The sequence below is a fragment of the Desmodus rotundus genome, chromosome 9, assembly GCF_022682495.2.
Source record: "Desmodus rotundus isolate HL8 chromosome 9, HLdesRot8A.1, whole genome shotgun sequence".
Taxonomy (NCBI): domain Eukaryota; kingdom Metazoa; phylum Chordata; class Mammalia; order Chiroptera; family Phyllostomidae; genus Desmodus; species Desmodus rotundus.
The window spans coordinates 105,958,495-105,981,080 of NC_071395.1; the positions used below are offsets into that span (position 1 = coordinate 105,958,495).

A 22,586-nucleotide genomic window follows, 5' to 3' on the forward strand; every position below is an offset into this window, starting at 1 on the left:
GTAAGATTTTTTTCAATCCTTCCTCACTCCCCAGGTAATGCTACGACTTGGAATCGGGACGAGGGGGCAGTTAGAGGAGCCTGTTCTGGGACCCCAGCTCAGTCCAGATCCTAAGCAGTTTCTGACCTTCCTGAACCCCATCCCCTAGGCCTCGGTTTCCCTCCTCTATAGCCTGGGCTCCTAAAGCCGCCAGGGTGCTTTGTGGTGAGAAATAGCAGAGATCCAACCAGGGAACTGGAGCAAAAAGAAACACCAGATTTGACATTTCTGGGTGGTTGTGTTATCCGGAGCTGTGACCACAGTCACCTCTGCCCCCAACCCAACTCTGACCCCCTTCCCTCTCCCGCTCCCTTGGGTGGCCTTTGCCCATCCTGGGAAAGCTCCAAAGCTCCTCCCCTTCCCACTGCATCTCTAAGGGAGAACAGAAGCACAAAGAAATGGAGAGAAAGCCAGACAGAATCAAACAGAGAACAAGACAGGGACCTAGAGAGCAACTCAAAAGGAGAAGAAGAATCAAACAGCAAGGGGCGGAAACGTGCAGCGAGGAACACTGTGATTCAGAGCCTCCCTCTCAGCCGGAGAGGCAGAGTAGGGACAGCCAGTGTTTGCCCGGGGAGACAGCTGGACACAAAGTGGGGAAGGGGGCCCAGGGGGGCTCTGAAGGCACTGGGTACGTCCTTTTAGCCCAACCCCTCCAGTTCTGTTCCCTGGCACCTCAGTGCTAGCTTTTTTGAAGCCAGGACTACCCACCCCCTAACCCAGCTCAGCCCAACCCAGCCAGATGTTCTGTGGGTGGGGCTGGCCCTGGGGAGGAGGCTGGAGAGGGGGCTGCCTGGAAATAGGCAGGCAGGGCTCCCAGTCTGGAGCTAGTACCCCCATATCATCCTCTGCAGATGCCCAGGTGGGGGTGCATGGCAAGGATGGTCTTCTTCCCCCTGGAGGTGACTCAGGGGACTTGGAAATCCAAGGAATCTCTCCCACGGACTGACTTGCCCACCTGCTCAAAGTGAGAGGCTGGAGGGCACAGGTGCCAGGCTGGGCCCACCCTCCATGTGGCAGTGGGTTTGGATCTGCCTCTGCCAGGCGGCGCGACGCTGGCCAAGTCACTTCCCCTCTCCAGCCTCTGTTTCTCCATTTGTAAAATCTTCTTTACAGTTGTTTCCAGCTCCGACACTTGCCTGTCCTTGCAGATGCCCCCCCGCTCGGGGCGTCTGAGCCTCCCCTGCCCGAGCCCATTGCACAGAGCGGGGGAAGAAGAGAGGGAGAGGCCCTGCACTTCCTCCTTCCCAAGGCTCCCCTGTGGAACATCTAAAGAGCAAGGTTGCCTCAGTCCTTCTCGAACCCCCCCACCCCACTGACAGCTCTCCATGCCTGCCCTTGTGACCCTGACAACAGAGACTGCGACCACACATGGGGGTGTGTTGGGACCCAGGCAGTCCAGCTTCTGCAGCTTTCAACTTCGGTTTTCCTCTGAAGTAAAAAGAATGAAAGTGGGGAGAGAGAAAGGGGCAAGAAAGAAGGGAAGTGGAGGGGGGAAGGAATGGAGGGGAAAGGGCAGATCTACAAAGACATTAGGGAGGGGTGGGAGGAGAGAATGATCCCCCAGGACAGAAGCCTGGGCCCAGCTGGGCAGTAAGAGGGCAGCCAGCCTGGCTCCTCCCTTGGTGCTGCCAATACCAGCCGCCAGGCAGAAGGAGGCCCAGAGGAGAGGGAAGCTGGGCAAAGGGGATGGAAGACTTCCAGTCTAGCCTTGCCCAACTTTTCATACCCCCCAAGGGGGCTCTCAGGAAGGGGCTGTGACCTAGGCAAGGCTTGGGAGGTTGTTCCCTGGTCTGGCAAAGCCTATGGGCAGTCGTGAGCTTGTGAGTACCAAGGACAACCCTCTCTGGACCTTTCCGAAGGTAGGGCCAGCTTCGGATTTGACTGCGTTGGGGTGAGGGGAGGGGAAGAATCATTTATGGATCAGTTGCCAACTAGACCATGTGCCCATTGTATCACGCGGAGCAAGCCCTTTCCCTCTCTGGACTTCCATTTCTTATCTGCAAAATCTCGGGGGGGGGGCGGTGTTCGAACACGTGACTGCCAAGGTTCTTTCCGGTTTCAGCTGCAGAAGATGAGTGCACGGTGGTGGGAGTAATGGAAGGAGGGGAGGTGGGGCCCTGGCGTGAGCTGGCTGGCTTCGCTGGAATCCCCAGTCTTTCCCCTTCCTTGGGCTTTGCCTCTGAAGTCACAAAAGCTGTGTCCCCAACCCACATAAACACACGCACACTCATTTACTTTTTTAGTCGAGAGACCTGAAAGATGACAAATGCAAGAGTTGGAAGGCATCTCCAGCTAGTCCAACCCTCCCTTTTCACAGATGAGAAAACTGAGGCCCAGGTTCGGGATTTCCAGAGCCCGGGATTTCCCGGTCCTGCCACCCCCTTTCCCCACCACTCCTGAGCCTCTTGCTCGCCACGGTCCGCGGCCGCAGGAGAGAACCCGCTGGGACTCCCGGGGGAGCCCGCCGTCGGGGCTGCCCCCACGCGCGGCGCCGCCCAGCCTCGCCGCGCGGGGACCCAGCCGAGGCCGCCGCTGCGCACTCGCCGGGGAGCTAGCGACCGAGGGCGGAGGCGGGGAGGGAGCGACAGAGGCTGGGAGGGGTGTTGGCGAGAGCTCGCGCGCTGTGTATGGTCTATCGGAGGCAGCTGACCTTTGAGGAGGAAATCGCTGCTCTCTGCTCCTTCCTGTAGTAACAGCCGCCGCCGCAGCCGCCAGGAGCCCGGGCCGGGAGCGAGAGCCGCGGGCGCAGAGCCGGCCCCGCCGCCGGACGGCTCGGTGCCACCAGGTGGGTGGCGGGGCAGCGCGTCCCAGGCGGCGCGCGCGCGGAGAGGGGACACTCGACTCCAGTCCCAGCCCCGCGCCCCGGGACCCAAAGCCCGACGGCCGGGCGGGGGTGCAGGGAATGGTCCCTGCGACCGCGAGGGAGTTCAGGCGCAGCGCGGACGAGGGACGAGGGACGCGGATGGAAGGCAGGCGGCGCGGATGCGCGCCGTCCTTGCCCGCAGTGGGCAGGGGGCGCTGTCGGGCTGGACAGTGGGAGACCACGGGGCACAGCTGCCAAGGAGAGCCTCTGCCTCCCCAACCCTCTTTTAACAACACTAGCCACGTGCCCGCACAGCCCCAGCCGTCCAGGGGACGCCGTCGGTGGCGTAACTTTGGGCTGGAGTATCCCCCCTTCCCAGAAATTGGTACTCAGGGTTGGAGGCAGGATGGGGGGGATTCTTGCAACCCTCCTCAGAGGGCCGTGGGCCTCCGCCCTCAAGTTTCTCTTTCAGTTTTTAGCTGTCCCCCCTCTGGGGAAGCCCCGGTGGGGCGAGGGGAGAGGAAGAGGAGGAGGGCACCTGACTTTCGAGAGCCCCTCCCCAAGCCTCAGCGGGTTCCTTGTTGGAGGGCAGGGCGCGCCTTCCCCTCCTCACCATCTTTCTTCCCGCACAGGAAAGCGTGTCTGTGGGAGGGGAGGGGCCTGGCCTGACCGCGGTCCAGGCATGGGTGGGCACGGCAGGGCCAGGGGCAGGCCCAACCCTCGCCTCTGCTGGGGAGGCGCCTCCTCAGCCCTCTGCTCGCCCTAGGTGAACGGACATGGCGGGCTGGATCCAGGCCCAGCAGCTGCAGGGAGATGCACTGCGCCAGATGCAGGGGCTGTATGGGCAGCACTTCCCCATCGAGGTCCGGCACTACTTAGCACAGTGGATCGAGAGTCAGCCATGGTAGGTGCCCCTGTCTTCCTCTGCCGGCCCCTGCCAGCCAGGCCCCTTGGCCTTTAGGTCTCTTCTTTTGTGGTTTGGTGTGGTTCTGGCCCTGGTTGTCGTTTCTGTGAGGAAGGGGCAGTGTTCTTGGGAAAGGGGAACAGGGAAAAGGAGAGGGGATGTTTCTAGACTCTGATGCCTGTGGAGTTGCCAGGAACGTCTTGTGGGCTCTGGAGTGCCCTTAGGGAGGAGCCTTGGGATTTCCACGTCCCTCTTGGTGCCTGACGTTCTAGCCAAGGAGGTACCACAACAGGCTTCCCTTGCCTTGCCCCAAGGGATGCCATTGATCCAGAAAATCCCCAGGACCAAGCCCAGGCCACCCAGCTCCTGGAGGGCCTGGTGCAGGAGCTGCAGAAGAAGGCCGAGCACCAAGTGGGGGAAGATGGGTTCTTACTGAAGATCAAGCTGGGGCACTACGCCACGCAGCTCCAGGTGGGTGTGAAGGCTGGGTCACCTGCAGGCAAGCAGTGGCCGCCCTCTCTTTCCAGCATCAGCACCCCTGGGTTTTTCCTGGCCTGGCCTCTGACTCACCCCGGGAACCTGAGCTTATCGGCAACTTTTTGGTGCTTCGATTTCCCCCACCCCCTCTTTCTAAATCAGATGTGTTGGATTCCTCTAGCATATGACAAAGCAAAAGGGCAGAGTGGGTCTGTTCCCGAGAGAAGGGAGTGGCTGAAATGGCACTCTGGGCTGGTTGAGCAGAAGGGATGGAGGCAGACTGAGAGATTCTAGAAGTGAGGGAATGAGGCGCCCAGACATCCCTCTTGGGGCTCTTTGCAGGGTGGGAGAGCTCTTGAAGTGGGGCAGGAGAGGGCAGGGTTCACCTGGAGGCAGGACTGGATAAAAGAGCCTTGAATTGGGGTTTAGATGTCAGATGTAGCTTCTTCTTCCCAAGGGGGTGGAGGGAGGGGTGGAGGGGAGAGAGGGAGTTTTTGTGAAGCAGGAAAGGGGTGTGGGTGGTAATCATAGTGAAGCATTTATTAGACCTCATGAGTATTTCTCCAAGAACCATTATTCTTGAATATGAGCAGCAGGTGCCAAGAAAACGAAAAGCCCATCCCCAAAGAGGGAGGAAGCAGGAGAAACCTGGGGTGAAGAGGGGAGCAGAACAGGAACCCAGAGCTGGAGGATGGTGGGAAGTACCTTGACCTTGGCATTGGGTGCTCAGAGTGTTGAGTCATCTGCTCACTCGTTTGTCTCTGGACACGTACTTAACCTCTCTGAGCATCAGTTTTGTCCCCTTTGAAATGGGGACAGTCATTTCTGCTGTGTCATAGGGTTGCTACGTCACAGGAGATGGTCAATTGGAAGTGCTTTGTAAACGGGGGGCTTCTGAGGCGCTGCAAATGAAATGAAGATGTGGGGGGCGGGGAATCGAGTCCAGGAGAGAGAGAGGTGTCTGGCGAGAGTTCCTGAGACTTCTGGGGAAGCTGAGGCCAGGGCTGGGGGAGAGGAAGGCTGGGCGTAGCCCTGCGACAGGCGTGGTGGGCACGGAGGATGGCCCCTGGTAGCTGCTCTTGGGCCCTTTCAGAACACGTACGACCGCTGCCCCATGGACCTGGTCCGCTGCATCCGGCACATTCTGTACAACGAACAGAGGCTGGTCCGAGAAGCCAACAACGTGAGTGTCCCGTGGGCCTGGGGAGTGGAGTCGGGAAGTCCCCGTGTGCAGACTCACCTGCGATTTATAAATACTGGTGTGCGAGGGCCCCAAAGAGGTCAGGGCATGGGCAGGTGTGAGGGGCAGTTTGATTTGCAGGCTCAGAGTGAGCCCCGGCCTCGGGCCCTGGCCCTGCCACTTACTCGCCATGAAACTTGAGCAGGTGACTGCGCTTCTCTGAGCCTGAGCGTCTTCAGTTAGAAGTAGGGACAGTAGAAGCACCTCCCCTGCAGGGTGTTGTGAAGGTTAAATGAGATACTGTGTGGGCCAGGGATAGACCAGCAGACCAATGACACAGAAGAGGAAGCCCTGAACACACCCCCCACACTCACACACGCCTGGCAACTCCGTCCAAGTGAGCGGTGGCGTACAGATGGCCAGGGAAAGGCTCTGTCACTCAATAAACGGGGTTGGGGCCAACGAGAAATACCGGGTGGTGCGGTCTGTGTCAGAGAAACAAAGATGGGCACACCGAGAGCAGTGAGGCCCCAGGAGGCGGGCCAGGGACTCGTCCCCCAGGTTCTGGAGTGGCAGAGGCGTGAACTGTGCTAGGAGGCCGGTGCAGACCTCACACTATCCGAGTAAAACAAGAGGGACCTCACTGAGGGACGCCAGGCAGGTGAAGGCCACAGCGCTGCCTGGAGCACAGGCCCTCCTTCTACCCCTAGTCATCGTGAACACGGATGTCGGGGATTAGGCCATTCGCTCAGTAAGCATGTCTAGAGGTCCTGTGGTGTGTGTGGCCCTGGGCTACGCCTGGAGAAGCACAGAGAGACCTGGTCCCCTGAAGGGAATTCAAGCGGTCATGGGTCCTTCTGGGTGCACAGGACAGGCGTGGTCCCACACTGACAAGGCTCACAAGCCAGTGCCCTCAGCAGACAAGAGGGGAACACAAGAACTAGACGCTCTCGGATGAGGGCGGTGCTGTTTCACTTGGGCCCGCAGGGAGGGCTGCTCTGAAAAGGTGCCAGTGGGAGTCCCGCATCAGGAGGGTGGGTGGGGCCGGAGGGTTCCAGAGAGATGGACCCACCACTGTAGAGGCCCTGAGGCTGGAACGAGATGTGTGTTGAAGGAATGGACAGTAACTGGCGTGCTGGGCGGCAGTGGGCTGGGGGCGGAGGGGGGCAGCGGCTCTCAGCCAGCGCCATGGGCTGCAGAGAGGGGTTTGGAATGTCCCCCGAGAACAGTTGGTTGGAAAGGCCTGAAGACTCAGTTGGGAAAAAGCTCAGACCAGGTCACTTAAGTGTGTGGATCCCCAAAGCCCTTGCTGATGCCTCCCCTTGGCACTTATGACTTCTCCTCGGGGTCTTCAGACACCCCCTGTGAGAAGTTGACCTCATTCCCTCTTCCCTCAGCCACAGTGGGCCTGGAGAGAGGCAGAGATGGTGTGAGTTTACCTGGCCTCGTCCCCCACTCTGTCCCCCGTGCCCAGCACAGCCCCCGGCACTGGGGGGGTGCAAGAGTGTGGGCTGAGGGCTGTTGTCATCATCAGCAGGAGAACCCAGGAGCTCTTGGGGCGTGTTCAGTTGTCGTGTCTTCTGAGAGAATTTAGGTGGACCTTGCTGGGGCTACTCTGGCGGAGGCCAGAACTGCAGCAAAAGTGTCTGCCGTGCCTTGTGAAGATGCCACAGTCTGCCAGCTCACACGCCCCTCCTCCTCCTTTGGCCCCTGCACCCCAGTTGTGACAGATGACTGTCCTTCGACTCAGATTGCCCTCCCTTCTTACTCCAGATTTGGAGTCTGGGGCCTGTCGTAATGGGGTCCCCCAGGCCTGAGGTTTCTCCCACCCTCACTGCCCAGCTCACTGCTGCCGCCCCTCTGACATGTCTCCAGGGTGCCTCTCCTGCTGGGACCCTGGTGGACGCCATGTCCCAGAAACACCTCCAGATCAACCAGACGTTTGAGGAGCTGAGACTGGTCACGCAGGACACCGAGAATGAGCTGAAGAAGCTGCAGCAGGCCCAGGAGTTTTTCATCATCCAGTACCAGGAGAGCCTGAGGATCCAGGGTGAGGCTGCCGTGCCGCGGGCGCCGTGTGTGGGGGACGGGAGTGAGGGCCACTTCGTGAGCTCCTGCGGGGTTGGGGCTGGGTCCACGTCTGTTTCCGGGGAGCCTTCCCCAGAGCCTGGGCGGAGTAATGGCTGCAGGCGACGGCCCCCTGCTGGGCCATCCATCCCGCTTTGCATGTGTGATTCGATCGAACCCTACACCAGATGCAGGGTGTAGACAGTGGTATTATCCCCACTTTGCAGATGGTAACACTGAGGTTCACAGAGAACAGGTGACTTGGCCTGTGTTGCTTGAAAGTGGCAGAGATGTGTCATAAAATCCCTGTGCTTCATTAACTCATGTTCTCTCTCTAGTGTAGGTAGTGAAGTGAATATCTCAGTGGATGAATAAATGAATGAGTGAGTGAGTGAGTGAATGAATATGGGCAAAGTGTTCCCCAACGAGAGGGAGAATTTAGGCTGAGAGTCCCGAGGCTGAGCCAGGTGGGGAGCGGTGGAACTCGGGAATGCGCTTCCTGTAGCCTCCCTTTGAGGAGACAGAGCTGGCAGGAGGAGGTGACAGTGGAAAGTTCTCCTGTCCCCTAGGTCTGTCCCCGTGACTGCCACGATGAGGGTGTGGGGACAGAAAAATCAGCCTTGGGGCGTGAGCCCTGGGCACACTCTGAGCAGCGTGAAACGGGGCTGTTCCCTCCCCGCAGACTGACCGGGGCTGCACCTGCCTGGTCCAGTGAGAGCAGGGCGTGCCTGTGGCCTCTCCCTCTGCTCCTCTTTTTCTTGTCTCTTCAGGGGGAATCTTAGGTCCCTGATTTCAGACCTTTCTTCTTCTGTGACTTCTTCTTCTCAGAGCCATGAATTTCCCACTAAGCAAATTTCAGCCGCATCTCATGGTTTTGCATGTGCTGTATCCCTGTCATTCAGTTTGAGGTGTTTTCTAAGTTCTGGTACTTGTTCCCGTGCACTTAGAAGGATATCGTTAGTTTTCAAGTTTTTGTTCTTTTCTAGATGTGCTGTCATCTTTGATTTTATTTTCATTTCGTTATTGAATTCCATTGTTGTCAGAGAACATGCTATGTTTGGTCTCAGTTCTTTTTTTTTTTTGAAAAAAAATTTTTAAAGATTTTATTTATTTATTTTCAAGAGAGGGGAAGGAGGGAGAAAGAGTAGGAGAGAAACCTGTGTGGTTGCCTGTGGTGTGCCCCCTCCTGGAGACCTGGCCCGCAAGCCAGGCACGTGCCCTGACTGGGAATGGAACCCACGCCCCTTTCCTTCGGAGTCCGGCGTTCAGTCCACTGAGCCAGGCCATGCAGGGCTGATCTCAGTTCTTTTAAATGTGTTGAGACTTGTTCTCTGGCCCGGCCTGTGTTCCATCTTGGTGAATGTATCTGGTGGGCTTGGAAAGGATGTATTTTCTACAATGTTTCTTTAAAAAGCAGCACTAATAAATTCAATAATGTTAACAAATACAGCAGTAATATTTATTTTTAAATCTATATTTAAGTATAGGGCTAATATATTTACATGTATGTTTTGGTCTCGATATTTATAGAATATCATATATTATGCATGAGGTGTAAAATATAACCATAATCATGTGTACTATACTATATACGATATAAAACACATTATAAATATTTATGTATATTTACTATGTTAACATAATAAAGTTTTACCAAAAAAAGTAAAAACAGAAGAGTAACAACACCTGTATTTCCCCAAACAACATTTGGCGAGCACAGTGGCCCCGCCCTCCGTTCCTACCAGTCTCTGGAAGCACAGGGCGAATCAGGGAGCGGCCCTTCCTGTCCATTGCTGCAGTGTCCCGTGTCCTGCAGCCTCGAGAAAAGCACAGGGTGTAATTACGAGATTAACAAAGGAAAGGGCAGAAGGACCTTTGAAGACAGTTTTGGTCTGTGGGCCTCCCGCAGGGTCTTAGGTACCCCCCGGAATCCCTGCAGCAGTCAGAGACCCTCAGGTCTCTGTCTGTCTGTGTTTGTTTATTTACGTTTAGCCTAATGGTTCCGTCAGAGGCACCCAAGTCTCCTGTTGTTATGTGGGACTGTGCACTTCTCCAGTTGTTTCTGTAGATATTTCCGTTACGCACTTTGAAGCTTTGTGAGTAGATTCATGTACGTTCATGATCATTCTCTTTCTGACGGATGCTTTAATAATCATGAAATATCTTTCTTGAGCTCTGGTTGTGCTCTTTGTCTTCAAGTCTGCTTCGCGAGTGGTCGATAGACATTCTCCACCTTCCTGTTCCGCGTGGGCTCAGCATGTCTGTACCCACCTTTCCTCATCTAAAGCGCAGGCAGCAGACAGTGGTCTTGCTTCCGTTTGTATCCGACCTTCTCTGCTTGTGATTAAGGTGTTCAGTCCATGAACGTTTACTGACATGTAACACACTGGTACTGAGGTCTCTACTCCACTGTCTACTCCCAGTTGTGCCCCGTCTCAGCTTTGTTTCTCTCTCTGCTTTTTTGTTACTTAATGTTTTTAGGGTTCTCCTTTCCTTTGCCTCTTCGAGCCTCCCCCTCAGCGGCCGGTCAGTGTTTCCTGTGCCCGAGGCCAGCGCGAGCCCCGGACCGCCACAGGCGTCGAGTCAACAGTGGTGGGATGGTTCCAGCATGTCTGCCTCCCATCGGAGTCCATCCAGACTGGCCCAGAGAGGCTGCCCCCTTCCTAGCTTAGGGAACAGGAGAGGCAGGCTCACTTCCGCCCCAGGCCCTGGACTGGTGGGCAGCCCTTACGACCCTGTTCCTGGGTTTCTGCCTCCTCCGCCTGGGTTTGAGCTGGGCTCTGGCTGGGTCGGAGCCCACTGTGCCAGTCAGTTCAGTCCGAGCTGCCAGCTCCCGTCAGAAATGCAGACCATGTATCCGTGTGTGCAAGGGGGGCTCGGTTCCCTGCAGTGGGACGGACAGGCGCCCCACGTGCCCTGGCGTCCATCCCAGAAAGTTCTGCAACTTGCCGGGAGACGCCCAACTGGGTCACTTGCATAGGGAGGCTGGGCACAGATGCCGGGGGCACCGCCACCTCCCTGTGGGTAGTGGGCTTCCTGAGGTGGCCGCCAGACCCCTCTGCTGTGTTCTCGGCTGGACACCCCTCCTCCCGCTCAGGCCCTGCACTGAGACGGAGCCGCATTTCCGAATTCTGCTCTCATTCCGGCTCTTCCTGGCCATTTGGAGTTCTTTGGCCTGTCCCAGCTTGTGCGGCCGTGGGGCCTAGGTCAGTGAGGCATGGCCCACCAAGGCCTGCCAGGAACTTGACCGCAACATGCTGATGCTCACATCTTCTTGACTCTGCCTGAGTCAGAACACCGGGGTGTTCCCAAAGGCTATTGGCAGGGCGCAGTCACCCCGGTTTGTAGGAGAGTGGTTCCCTCGGTGGCGGGAGGGATGGGCTTGCAGGCTGGAGGGTGTGGCCAGGTGGCGCTCACTGTGGAAATGTTTCATTTCTTAAGCTGGGTTATGGATTCACAGGTGTTTTCTGTATCATTCTTTCTATCTTCCTAATGTCTTAAGCAATTCATAACTTTTTTTTTTAAGTTTTATTTATTTATTTTTAGAGAGAGGGCAAGGGAGGGGGAGAATCAGCGATGAGGGAGAGAAACATTGATCAGTTGCCTCTAGCAGGCCCCCAACCCAGGACCTCGCCTGCCACCCAAGCGTGTGCTGTGACAGGCATTGAACTGGCAACCCCACCTACTGAACCACACCAGTCAGGCTCATGGCTTCTGTTTTAAATAAGGGTGATCAGGCCTCACTGAGTCCCTATTCCTACCATTGAGACGAGCTCTCTAAAGCTGGTAGGAAGAGGGCTGCCTTCTTTTCCCGAGGGCATCTTGCTGCCTTTGTGTGGGCCCTGGATTCCCATTCTCTCTCTCCCTCTCTCCCTCTCTCCTTTCTTCTCTGTCTTTTCTCTTCCTGCTGGTCAGCTGAGCTCGCAGTGACCTGACCTGGTCAGACTTGTGAGGCCCCTTCAGCACAGGCAGACACTCCTTCCTCCCTGAGGGCAGGCTCCTGTGCCCCAGGCAGTGGCCCAAGGCTGTGCGGCAGGCCTCCCTGACCAGGCTCTGTGGGTGAGGGTGGGGCCCAGAGCTGCTGGTGTCCATCACTTGTCACCCTGTCCTGTAAGCCAGTAACCAACAGGGACCGACTCTCACCAAGAGCTTCCATGGGCCAGGCATCCTCTCAAGCATTTGCTGTATCGTCCTTTTGTAATCCCCATGGCAACCCACTGAGGGCAGAAACAGGACTCTCCCGTTTCTCCGATGGGGAGACTGAGCCCCAGGGGACAGAAGTGATTTGCCCGAGTCCACCAAGGCAGTAACCGGCCAGGGCCAACTTCAAACTGGGCAGTGTGGCACCGAGCTGGACTCCCGTGTGGTGTGAGGAAGGTGGGCAGCCAGCTGTGTGGGCCAGGATGGTGGGATCCTCCTTAGCAGGACCCACAAGCTTCTGTGTCCCCATCTCTAGAGGGGAGCTCAGAGTTGGGGGGCCAGGGAGTGGGGCCGGCTCACTACGGGTGCCCGTCGCTTCCAGAGCCCTGACTTGCCATTGGTAGGACTTGTCAGCTTGAGGGTTGTGGGCTGGAAGCTGGGAGATGATGGTCGTGGCCGTCCCGTCCCCTCCCCTCCTCTAGCTCAGTTTGCCCAGCTGGCCCAGCTGAACCCCCAGGAGCGTCTGAGCCGGGAGACGGCACTCCAGCAGAAGCAGGTGTCCCTGGAGGCCTGGCTGCAGCGAGAAGCCCAGACTCTGCAGCAGTACCGTGGGGTGAGTGCGGCCCTCGTCCCTCTCCTCCAGGCGCACGGTGGACATCCTGAGTGTCGGGGCACCTGAGAGAGGGGTAGAGCCAGCAAGACAGCAGGGCCCAGGGGAGCAGGAGGCCTGTGGGGTCTGGGAGGCAGAGCAGGTTGGGGAGAGGGGTGGCCCTGCCTCCCGCGTGAGGCCCTGCAGGGTGGTTGTCCTGGAGCCCAGAAGGGCCTGCTGTCCCCTGTCTCAGGAGCTGGCCGAGAAGCACCAGAAGACCCTGCAGCTGCTGAGGAAGCAGCAGACCATCATTCTGGATGACGAGCTGATCCAGTGGAAGCGGCGGCAGCAGCTGGCCGGGAACGGAGGGCCCCCTGAGGGCAGCCTGGACGTGCTGCAGTCCTGGTAATGGTGTGGGGACTCGGGCAGGGCGCAGGCAGGCAGGCAGGCAGGGGTGTACAGGGGCCCTGGATGGAGCTTCCAGCTGCTCACTCTGCTCCTGTGTTTCCATGGGTGGGCGGCTTGCCCGGTCCTGTGGCCAGGCTTATTTCCCCGTGGTTTTGGCTCCCGACACAGACTTGGTGCCCCCAGCCCTGCCCCCTCCTTGGGACAGGAGTCACTGTTTTGGGGAGTGGAGCAGGGCCAGGGTGCAGAGTGAGGCTCGGGCTGGTGGGGTCGTTCAGGGTCACGCCTCTTGTGTGTGTCTGTGTTTCTGGAAGGCAGGGCGCCTCTGCTCTGCTCAGAGCACAGGAGGGGTGGCTGGGGTGTGACGCCTTCTTGGGTGGGGGAGGGGCCCGGTCTTGGGGGTCTGGCCCCAGGCTGGGAGCCTTTCCACCTGTGTCCTGGGGGATGGGGTGAAACTGTTGTCCTTCCCTTTGGCCTCGGCTCTGGGGCAGGTGTGAGAAGTTAGCTGAGATCATCTGGCAGAACAGGCAGCAGATCCGCAGAGCTGAGCACCTCTGCCAGCAGCTGCCCATCCCAGGCCCAGTGGAGGAGATGCTGGCTGAGGTCAATGCCACCATCACAGACATCATCTCAGCCCTGGTGACTAGGTGACTGCTGCCCCTCAGCCCCTCCCAGCCCTGCATGTGGTCAGCGGGCTGGGGTAGGGTGGGAGGCGGAGGCCGGGGTGGGCTGCAGGGGGTGCTTTGATGATGGGGGATTCTTGCTTGAATCTGTGTCTCCTCAGTAGCCATGACTGCTTGGGGTTGACCTTTCCCAGTTCCTCTTGGGTATGCCGCAGGGGCTGCCCTGGTTTCCTGCATCCCGAGCCCACTGCCAAGTTCATTTCACTGCCTTCCCCCCGACTCTCAGTGGCCTCCCTGGAACAGGGTCTCTGTCTGCCACGTGCTCTTCCTTTGCCTGCTGAGCCCTGTGCAAGCCCCCCCCAGGGGCCAGAGCCCCGTCCCTGAGGCCGCGCCTCTCGTGTCCCTGCAGCACATTCATCATCGAGAAGCAGCCCCCGCAGGTCCTGAAGACCCAGACCAAGTTTGCGGCCACAGTGCGGCTGCTGGTGGGCGGGAAGCTGAACGTGCACATGAACCCCCCCCAGGTGAAGGCCACCATCATCAGTGAGCAGCAGGCCAAGTCGCTGCTCAAGAACGAGAACACCCGCAAGTATGCATGTCCTTCACATGTGCCTGTCTCCAAGTTTAAGCTCAGTCTGGGGGCCTGAGCTGTCCTACACTCGGAGTCCTAGTGAAGGGACAGCGTGGCCTCCTTGCCTGCAGTCTTCTGGCCTGGCATTGCAGGCGTGGTCTCTTGTCTCCCCATGTCCTTCTGTCTGTCCTGTTGTGCCAGGTCATAACCGGTCAGCAAGGATTGTGCTGCTGGGGTGTCGTAGGGTGTGCTGAGTACTGGGACATGGTGTAATCCAAACAGAACCTTGTCCTCGCTGATCGCTTGACCAGTAGAGCAGGCAGCAGACACCAGACATGGTCGCTGGTGTGTGGCAAGGGAGACATGTAGGGCACTGTGGAAGTGGGTCATGATGTGGGTGGAGCAGAACAGCAGTTTCAGGCCGCAGGACGAATGGGAGCAGCCAGTGAAAGCGCATGGGGAGAGAAGACTTCCAGGCAGAGAGAGCATGCCGTGTCCTGAAGCTGCCTGTGTGGATAGAGAACCCAGGGCTGCGGTCCTGGGGTCAGGGAAGGCCGCCCATAAAGGTCACAGTGAATGAATGAAGAGGGGAGGGAATGTGTGAAGTGGGAGACTGGGTCACACGTACTGAATGCCTGTCGTGTGATGTGGGGCTGGGATGAGAAAGAATGTGGAGAGGTCCTCACTTTCTTAGCTCTTACATTTTGGCTGGGGAGGGAAACGTCCTTGATACTTTTGAAAAGAAGACAGTGTCGCCCTGGCTGGTGTGGCTCAGTGGATTGAGTGCTGGCCTTCGAACTTCGAGATAGGCTGCTGGTTCAATTCCCGGTGAGGGCACAAGCCTGGGTTGCAGGCCAGGTCCCCAGCTGGGGGTGTGCAAGAGGCAGCCGATTGTTTCCCTCACACATTGATGTTTCTCCCCCTCCCTTCCCCTTTCTAAATAAATAAATCACTATTAAAAAAAGAAAACAAGACAGTGTCAAAGAGTGATAAACTATAGACAGGGAATAAAGCAGATATCACAGCATCTGGAGAGAGATTTCCTTACCGCATGGGTGGCTGAGGGCCTTTCTGAGAAGGTGTTGGAGTTGAGACCTGACTGAGGAGGGCGAGAGTGGCTGTGCCACCAGAAGGAGCGAGCGCAGGAGCCCTGAGGTCGGCACCAAGCCCGCGTGTCCAGCAAACAGACCAGGCGGTGTGGCTCGCTTGTCCTGAGTGAGGGAAGAGGAACCCAATGAGGCCAGGGAGGTGGGCAGAGGGGGATCACGGGGACCCTTGTAGGCTGTGGCCATGATTTTATTTTAAGTGCACTAGAAGCTGTGGGGGGAGGGGGCCCAGGTCAATCTTGATGCCCAAGGCATTTTTGACCTAATGATGGAGACCCAGGCCCTGCCCTTGAAGACCTTGCTTAGGTATCCTCAGGTCGAGGAGAAAGTAAGGCCAGAAACACGCCGAGGAATATTCGTAGGGGATTGGGCAGAGGCCGCGGGCACCGGTCAGCAGACAGGCCCATGCACTGGCCTTGGGCCCGTGTGGACACGTGGCTGCCCTCTCTCCCGCAGCGAGTGCAGTGGCGAGATCCTGAACAACTGCTGTGTGATGGAGTACCACCAGGCCACCGGCACGCTCAGCGCCCACTTCCGAAACATGGTGAGGACGGGGACCGCCTCTCAGGGAAGGTCTGCCCGGAGCGCCATCCTTGTAACCAGCTCCTGCCTCCCTGTCCCGCTCTGACCCTCCCTGACAGTCGCTAAAGCGGATCAAGCGTGCTGACCGGCGTGGCGCAGAGTCCGTGACGGAGGAGAAGTTCACGGTCCTGTTTGAGTCTCAATTCAGTGTAGGCAGCAACGAGCTCGTGTTCCAGGTGAAGGTGAGGCCCCACGCTCCTACCCCCACAAGTCACCCAGCAAGTCAGAGGGCCCTGGCTGAGGCCAGCTGTCTGGTTTGGGAAAGCCGGAGAGCTCTGGGTCCTCCCTTCCATGGTCTCGGACAAACTGCCCCGTGATGCTATCAGAAAACCTACTTTCACTCTGCCGGTGCCTGTTTGTGAGGTTATATTATAATCTGGCACCTGCCCACAGAACCTAGGCAACAGGCCAAGAAGAAAGATGTGTTTTTTGTGTTTGTTTTTGCTTTGGTTTTGTTGGGAGGGGCTTGTGGTTGGGACTGTGGGTAAGCACCGAGGGTTGGGACTCTTGTCTACACCACGGGCAAGATGGTGGTCGTGTGCTCGTGTGTGCCCTCGACTCTCATTCTCTTGCCTTCTCTAGACCCTGTCCCTCCCCGTGGTTGTCATTGTTCATGGCAGCCAGGACCACAATGCTACGGCCACCGTGCTGTGGGACAACGCCTTCGCTGAGCCGGTGAGGCCCCTTGGGACCCCCATCTCTAGACCCTAGGGTTTCCCAGGGTCATTGTGCCCGGTCTGTGAGCTTGGTCTTTGAGATCTGGCCCCTGGTCTTCCTTCAGCTTGTGGTTTGGGCCCCCGATCTCTGTCCTCATTGCCCTGTTCTGGGTCTCATCCTGCCCCCGAAACCCTCTGCTCCTGCCCCCCCACCGTTCTTTCCCCTTGTGTTTGTTTCCTTTTCTGGATCTTTCTCAGTCCACACTGTCTCCAGCTATCTGCCTATCTGTGTGTCTGTGTGAGGGTGTAAGTATTTCCTAGTCCCTCAGGCTTCTTCTTTTTCCCTCTCTTCTGTCCCGCTCAGGGCAGGGTGCCATTCGCTGTGCCTGACAAAGTGCTGTGGCCGCAGCTGTGCGAGGCACTCAACATGAAATTCAAGGCCGAAGTGCAGAGCAACCGGGGCCTCACCAAGGAGAACCTCGTGTTCCTGGCGCAGAAGCTGTTCAACAGCAGCAGCAACCACCTGGAGGACTACAGCAGCATGTCCGTGTCCTGGTCCCAGTTCAACAGGGTGAGGGACCCTGCCTGGGGCTGCCTGCCTGGGGCTGCCTGCCTGGGGCTGCCTGCCTGGGGCTGCCTGTGCCCTGCCACCCCACCCCCGCCTCACAGGCAGGGTTCTGCCTGAGGTCAGCACCTCTTACAAGCAGGAGAGATGGGGGCGCTGGGACCCCAAGGAACACAGGCAGCGGTAACAGTCAAAGCAGGACCACGGAAGGAGCTCAGAGCCGAGAGTCAGACCCTTGGGTTCTAGCTCTGGCCCTGCTCCCTAGTTTGCCAGGCCCTTTCCCGTCTCCGTGCTGCAGTTTACCCACCTGTGGAATGAAGGGGGTGGGCAGGAATGACTGCGGGGGTCTTGTCCAGCTCCCGCAATTCTTTGCACCTCCTACTCCCACTCCATGAAGGGTCGCCTTGGACCTCTGTGTGTGAGAGGCCAGAGGCGAGGTGACTCCCGAGTTCCCCAGGAGAGGGGCTGGGGCTGGGGCTGGGGCTGGCAGTTTCTGCACTGCCAGAGTGGGACAGGTAGGGTGAGGAATTGGGGGAGGCTCTGGGTGAGGACGAGAGGGCGCCGGCTTGTTCCTGGGCCACCTGTGAGGACAGGGGCCCCGGCCCTGACGTGGGTTTCCGGGGTTCTCAGGAGAACTTGCCAGGCTGGAACTACACTTTCTGGCAGTGGTTCGACGGGGTCATGGAGGTGCTGAAGAAGCATCACAAGCCCCATTGGAATGATGGGTAAGGAATAGGGGGCTTGGGAGCTGGGGGGCGTGGGCTCAGGGGACGGCGGCAGTGATGCCCTATGCTCTGTGCACCCAGGGCTATCTTAGGGTTTGTGAATAAGCAACAGGCCCACGACCTGCTTATCAACAAGCCCGATGGGACCTTCTTACTGCGCTTCAGCGACTCAGAAATCGGGGGCATCACCATCGCCTGGAAGTTCGACTCCCGTGAGTGCCCTCTGACCCACGCTGCAGCCCCAGTGTCCCTGCTCCCACTCTCCGTCAGGCCCACATCCTTAAAGGTGCCTTGTGGGAAAGACAGGACCTGAGCTCAGGATCTGGGAGGAGACACATTCCTGTTCTATCATTCTCCGTTTTGCAGAACCTAATATCACTGGCTCCCTAGACTCCAGGCTTACTGGGTGGGTCCTTCACCATTTTCATGCTCTCCCTCCTCTGCCCTGACCCAGCCTTGGTGGTAGCTCCCCACCTGGTTTGCTGGGTAGAACATTCCTGCAGCGCTTCCCTTGCTCTGTGCCAGGCAGCACAAGGGATGGGGCTGCAGTAAAAGCCAGGGTGTCTCCGCAAGCCCGCCCTAAACCCCCACAACCCCAGTCCTCCTCCTGACGGCGGCGGGCTGTGGGAACAAGCTGGTCCTTTTCACAGCTGACCGCAACCTGTGGAACCTGAAGCCATTCACCACGCGGGATTTCTCCATCCGGTCCCTGGCCGACCGGCTGGGGGACCTGAGCTATCTCATCTACGTGTTCCCCGACCGGCCCAAGGACGAGGTCTTCTCCAAGTACTACACCCCCGTGCTCGGTGTGTCCTGCCCTGGCGCTCGCGAACTCCTCAGCCTGAGGACGCACGCACGCTCAGGCTAGGCAGCGGGGACTCCCCGGGAAGAGCCCGGGAGCCAGTCCCCCTTGGGCTTTGGTCGTGGGGTGGTGCAAAGCACACATGGAGAGGATTTCAGGGCTCACAAGTGAGGGGAAGGAAAGCGAAACCTCTGAGTCAACTTTCTTCCCTGCAAAATAAAAAAGCTGAGTAGACTCTCCCTTCTGCACCCTTGGAAGAAGAGGCTGCAGTGCTGGGGGACGAGCCAGGATAACCCTAACCCACAGATAGCCCACCACGCTCCTCTCCGCTCCGTCCACGCTGTCTCTACTCCCCGCCCTTCACCCTGCCCCCAGGTCAAGTGTAGGAAGCACAGTGGACAGGTTTTTCTTCTTCAACCTGCCCCCCATGCATGGGTTGGGTTTGCTTCTTGGTAGTGATTCTGTATCCTTGGCAGGGGTGGGGGTGGGGAGAGAGAGAGCAAAGGGCCGGAAAAGGAAGCCGAGGATGGATGAGAATCTGGGTAGCCCTCTGGCTGGTCCAGTCAGTGGGTGTTCATTCAGGGTCTGTGGGAAGTCATCCTCGCCGTGGCCCTCAGCGACTTGGGTAGGAGGAAGACTCCATGGTGTGGGCTTCCGCTCCCTGGCAAGCTCCCAGAAACTTTGGTTCTCATCACCGTTCCCCCCTTGGCAGGTAAAGCAGTGGATGGGTATGTGAAGCCACAGATCAAGCAAGTGGTCCCTGAGTAAGTGTCTGGGGTCCAGCCCGGGTCTCTTGCCGCCTCTCTCCTCCCCTGGTTGTCTTCGCCCTCACTACCACCCCCTCCCATTCAAGGGCCCAGCGTTCCCTTCCCCCTAAAACCTGGCTCAGCCCCAGAGATGGAACTGGGCTTGGTCACCAGGAAGCCAGTCCCCAGGCCCTGTGGGTGCTTGGTCCTCCCACACCTGAAAAAGAAAGATGCCCCCGGGGCCCTTCCCCAACTCGGCTGCTGCCCCCAGGCCGCTGAGGCTCTGCTCTGCTTCCTCCTACAGGTTTGTGACATCTGCAGACTCTGCTGGGGGCAGTGCCACCTACATGGACCAGGCTCCCTCCCCCGCTGTGTGCCCCCAGGCTCATTATAACATGTACCCACAGAAGTAGGTCGTGTTCTTACCGGGCTTCAGAGGGTGGAGGAGGGGGGAAGGAACTGGGCAGTTGGCCTTGGGCTGGACCCCAGGAGGGCTGGTGGGCGAAGGAATCCAGGGCTCCTCTAGGTCTGAGACCACCCAGCCCAGGCCGGGCTCTGGCATGATGCGCCCAGGAGCAGAGAGGGTGAGACCAAGCAGCAAAGAGCACAGAGCTTTTTGAAACTGCACACAGCGGGGTCCTTGTTGAGGTGCTGACTAGCTGTGTGGCCTTGGGGAAATTATGGAGCCTCTCTGATGCTCAGCTTCCTCATCTGTATAATGGGAGCAAGAATACCGGCCTTGTGGGGTTGGGATCGGGACCAAACGAGAGAGTGTGGGCGAAGTACTGAGCACAGGTGAGGCTGCTGTAGGGGCTTTCCCCAGGCCTGCGCTGAGGGGTCAGGTGGAACAGGGTGTTAATTGCTCCTCGTGGAGTTCCTAGGGGAGAGAATTAATGCTCTTCTGAACTGTGGGTGGCCTGGGGTGGATGTCTGGGTGCCAGGAAGGCTCCAGCGACAGGTGAACCACCACACGCTTGGGGGTCACAAAGACAGGAATTTCAATCCTGACCCCACCTGTCAGCTAGGTGGCCTGGAGCCAGATTCTGAACATGGTCAAGCCTCATTTCCTCCTCTGTAAAGTGGGATAGATAAATACCTGCCATACAGGTGGCTGGAAGGATTGGAGTTAGGTGGTTACAAGGCCCGGGTCCTGGACGGTGTGCAGGGACAGGTGCTGGGATTTGATGGAATGGGCCGCAGGTGGGCAGAGCTGGCCCCATCGCCGGAGTGTTACAGATGAGGATGGGGAGAGGAAAGTGAACTCCCCGCGATCACTCAGTGAGGCAGGGAGACTCGAGATTAGCGCGCGTCTCCAAGAGCCAGGGACTAATTCAACTTGGGGTGCAGGGGTCTCGCCAGTGCTGGTCTTGTTCCCATGAGACTCTAGTCTGTGTGGGGAGCAGGCCCGAGGCGGCCCCCCGGGAGCTCATGGCGGTGAGGCAGGCAAACTCCCTCTGACGTCCCCCTCTCTCTACCAGCCCCGACCCAGTCCTTGACCAGGATGGAGAATTCGACCTGGATGAGACCATGGATGTAGCCCGGCACGTGGAGGAACTCCTCCGCCGCCCGATGGACAGTCTGGACCCCCGCCTGTCCCCGCCTGAGGGGCTCTTCACCTCTGCCAGGGGCTCGCTCTCTTGAATGTGTGAATCCCACACTTCTCTTTGGAAACAAGACTCCTGTGAAGGGTTCATTTTAATTGTGATTTTAGTGTCGCTGTGCATATTGGTGCCTTTGCAGACAGCACACGTATGCGTGCGTAGTGTGTGTGTGTGAGGGCTGTGCCCGCCTGGCCTTCACGGTCCTGGGTGTGGGGCTGCAACCACCCGCAGCCACCTTTTTCTCGGGTCAAGTTGTTCCAACAGCCCCCTGGGCCTGTCTCCTGTGGAGGGGACGGAGCTGCTTCTGTCATGTCGGGTGCCCAGGGTGGGGCCCCCCTATTCCTGCCAGGGCCTTTCTCTATTCAGCAGCTCTGTGAACGAAATCATTCACGAAGGGGAATAGAGCCAGGTAACGTCTCTAAGCTTTGCTCCTAACTTAGAAGCTTTGCCTCCCAAGCGTGTGCTTGCACGTGCGTGCGTGTGTGTCTGTTCTTACGCACACGTGCTGGTCCATTCTTCCCTTAGGAGGGAGGTGGGGGTTCAACGCTGAGTAATATTTGATGCTTTAGCTAATGACTATGGACTCCAGACTTTTTGTGAACTGAGAGCTTATCTAGGTCATGGCCATGTCCCTAACCCAGCAGAAATGGGTCATTGAGTCGGGCCTGTCAAAGCTGCCCCAAGTATGTAATTTCACGGCCTTCTGGCCCCCCACCTGCAGCATTATGCTGTTGCCCACACTTCCGCTACGTCCCACCTAATATCCCCTCCCTTCCACGAGGCCCCAGCCTTCTTCCCTCGCTTCTCTTGCTTACAGGAGAGGTAGGACAGGGGAAGAGAGGTCCAGGACGTCACTGGTGAACAGGGGACCCAGGACTGGCAGGGCAGATCCCCTCCAATCCAGAAAAACCTGCAGCCGGAGACGGCAGCAACGCAGCCTCTTGCACGGATGCCTGTGGGACCTGGACCAGGGGGGTGAGAGCTGATCTCGGCCTCCCCTTGTGGCGTGGTGGAACCTGGAAGAGGCCTCAGCACAGTTGCATAACCGGCTGTGGTCAGAGCAGGCCGGGCTCCAGCCTCACTGGCTCCGCCTTCTGAGACGACCTGGCCTACAGCCAGGGGCAGCTGACTTGGGCGGGAGCCGTGGGTTTAAACCTCTGAGGCAGGTAGGGATAAGCGGGAGTCTTTTGTACTTTGTACATAGGCCATACCTTTGTAAAAGTGTTTTTGAATAAAGTATTTTTTTCATAAAACTGCTGGTTTGAAGCTCCTGGTTGGGGAGTCCGGGTGGAGCTTTGTCCCTTCGGTCCCTAAGTGACAGCACTGTTGCGTGTAGCCTGGAGCTGCAGCCCCGCTCCTTCTCTGTGTTTTAAGGGTGCTGACCCCTCCCCCCCAACACTGTGGGTGCATCTCAGGAGACTAAAGAGCTAGGAATCGAGGTCTTGGGAAAGGTTGGGGCAGGAATTACTAGGGTAAGGGGACGCGAGGAGTGGAAAGAACTGAGGCTGCTATGAACAGTCTCAAAGCGGGGGAGGGCCAGGGCCCCCAGTGACTCTCACCCCACCCCTCCAGGGCCCAGGGTCCCAGCAGAGCCGCACCAGCCTCTCTTCCTGAGAGACCAGCAGGTGGCACCATGCTGCTGCCCCTGTGTTCTGAAACGGTGGGCGGGAGAGCAGGAGGATGGGGTCCCCATTCGGACACCTCTGGCATCAAGGTCCAGGGGCTGCCCCTGGGGCCCGGTAGGGGAAGGCGAGAGCAAGGACCGGCTGACAAGGTTTCTTCCGAGCTCAAAGCGAGGGAAGAGGGGCTGGCAGTTCGCCCCGGGAGGCACAGGGGCCCAGAGCAGGGCGCTGGGGGTGGGCGGGGAGGGAAGCAGCTGCCTCCCCGCCTGAGCATAACTAATCTCACTTCCATCTCCGCTGGGGAAGGCAGCTCCTACCTCACACCGCTGCTCAGATCAGCGTGGTGGGACCAGCTCCGGGGAGGGGGTGGGTGAGCCGAG

General features: G+C 58.3%; 1 protein-coding gene across 3 annotated transcripts; it reads left to right on the top strand.

The window, feature by feature from the left end:
* Positions 1-2,297: 2,297 nt before the first annotated feature.
* LOC112298561 (signal transducer and activator of transcription 5A) lies at positions 2,298-21,818 on the top strand. Of its 3 annotated transcripts, none has more exons than XM_053911345.2 (19): positions 2,298-2,827; positions 3,612-3,749; positions 4,064-4,220; positions 5,320-5,409; positions 7,282-7,456; positions 12,096-12,226; positions 12,456-12,607; positions 13,099-13,254; positions 13,640-13,819; positions 15,364-15,451; positions 15,549-15,671; positions 16,072-16,164; positions 16,510-16,716; positions 17,341-17,435; positions 17,517-17,647; positions 18,086-18,241; positions 18,950-19,001; positions 19,288-19,392; positions 20,462-21,818. In XM_053911345.2, exons 2-19 carry the CDS (start codon positions 3,622-3,624, stop codon positions 20,622-20,624), a joined length of 2,382 nt encoding a protein of 793 aa, XP_053767320.1. In that variant the 5' UTR covers positions 2,298-2,827; positions 3,612-3,621; the 3' UTR covers positions 20,625-21,818. The 3 variants fall into 3 exon arrangements, with proteins under 3 accessions (XP_053767320.1, XP_053767323.1, XP_053767321.1); XM_053911348.2 differs by having other exon boundaries at positions 2,719-2,827; positions 3,583-3,749; XM_053911346.2 differs by having other exon boundaries at positions 2,720-2,827; positions 3,595-3,749.
* The last annotated feature ends 768 nt before the right edge of the window (positions 21,819-22,586 follow it).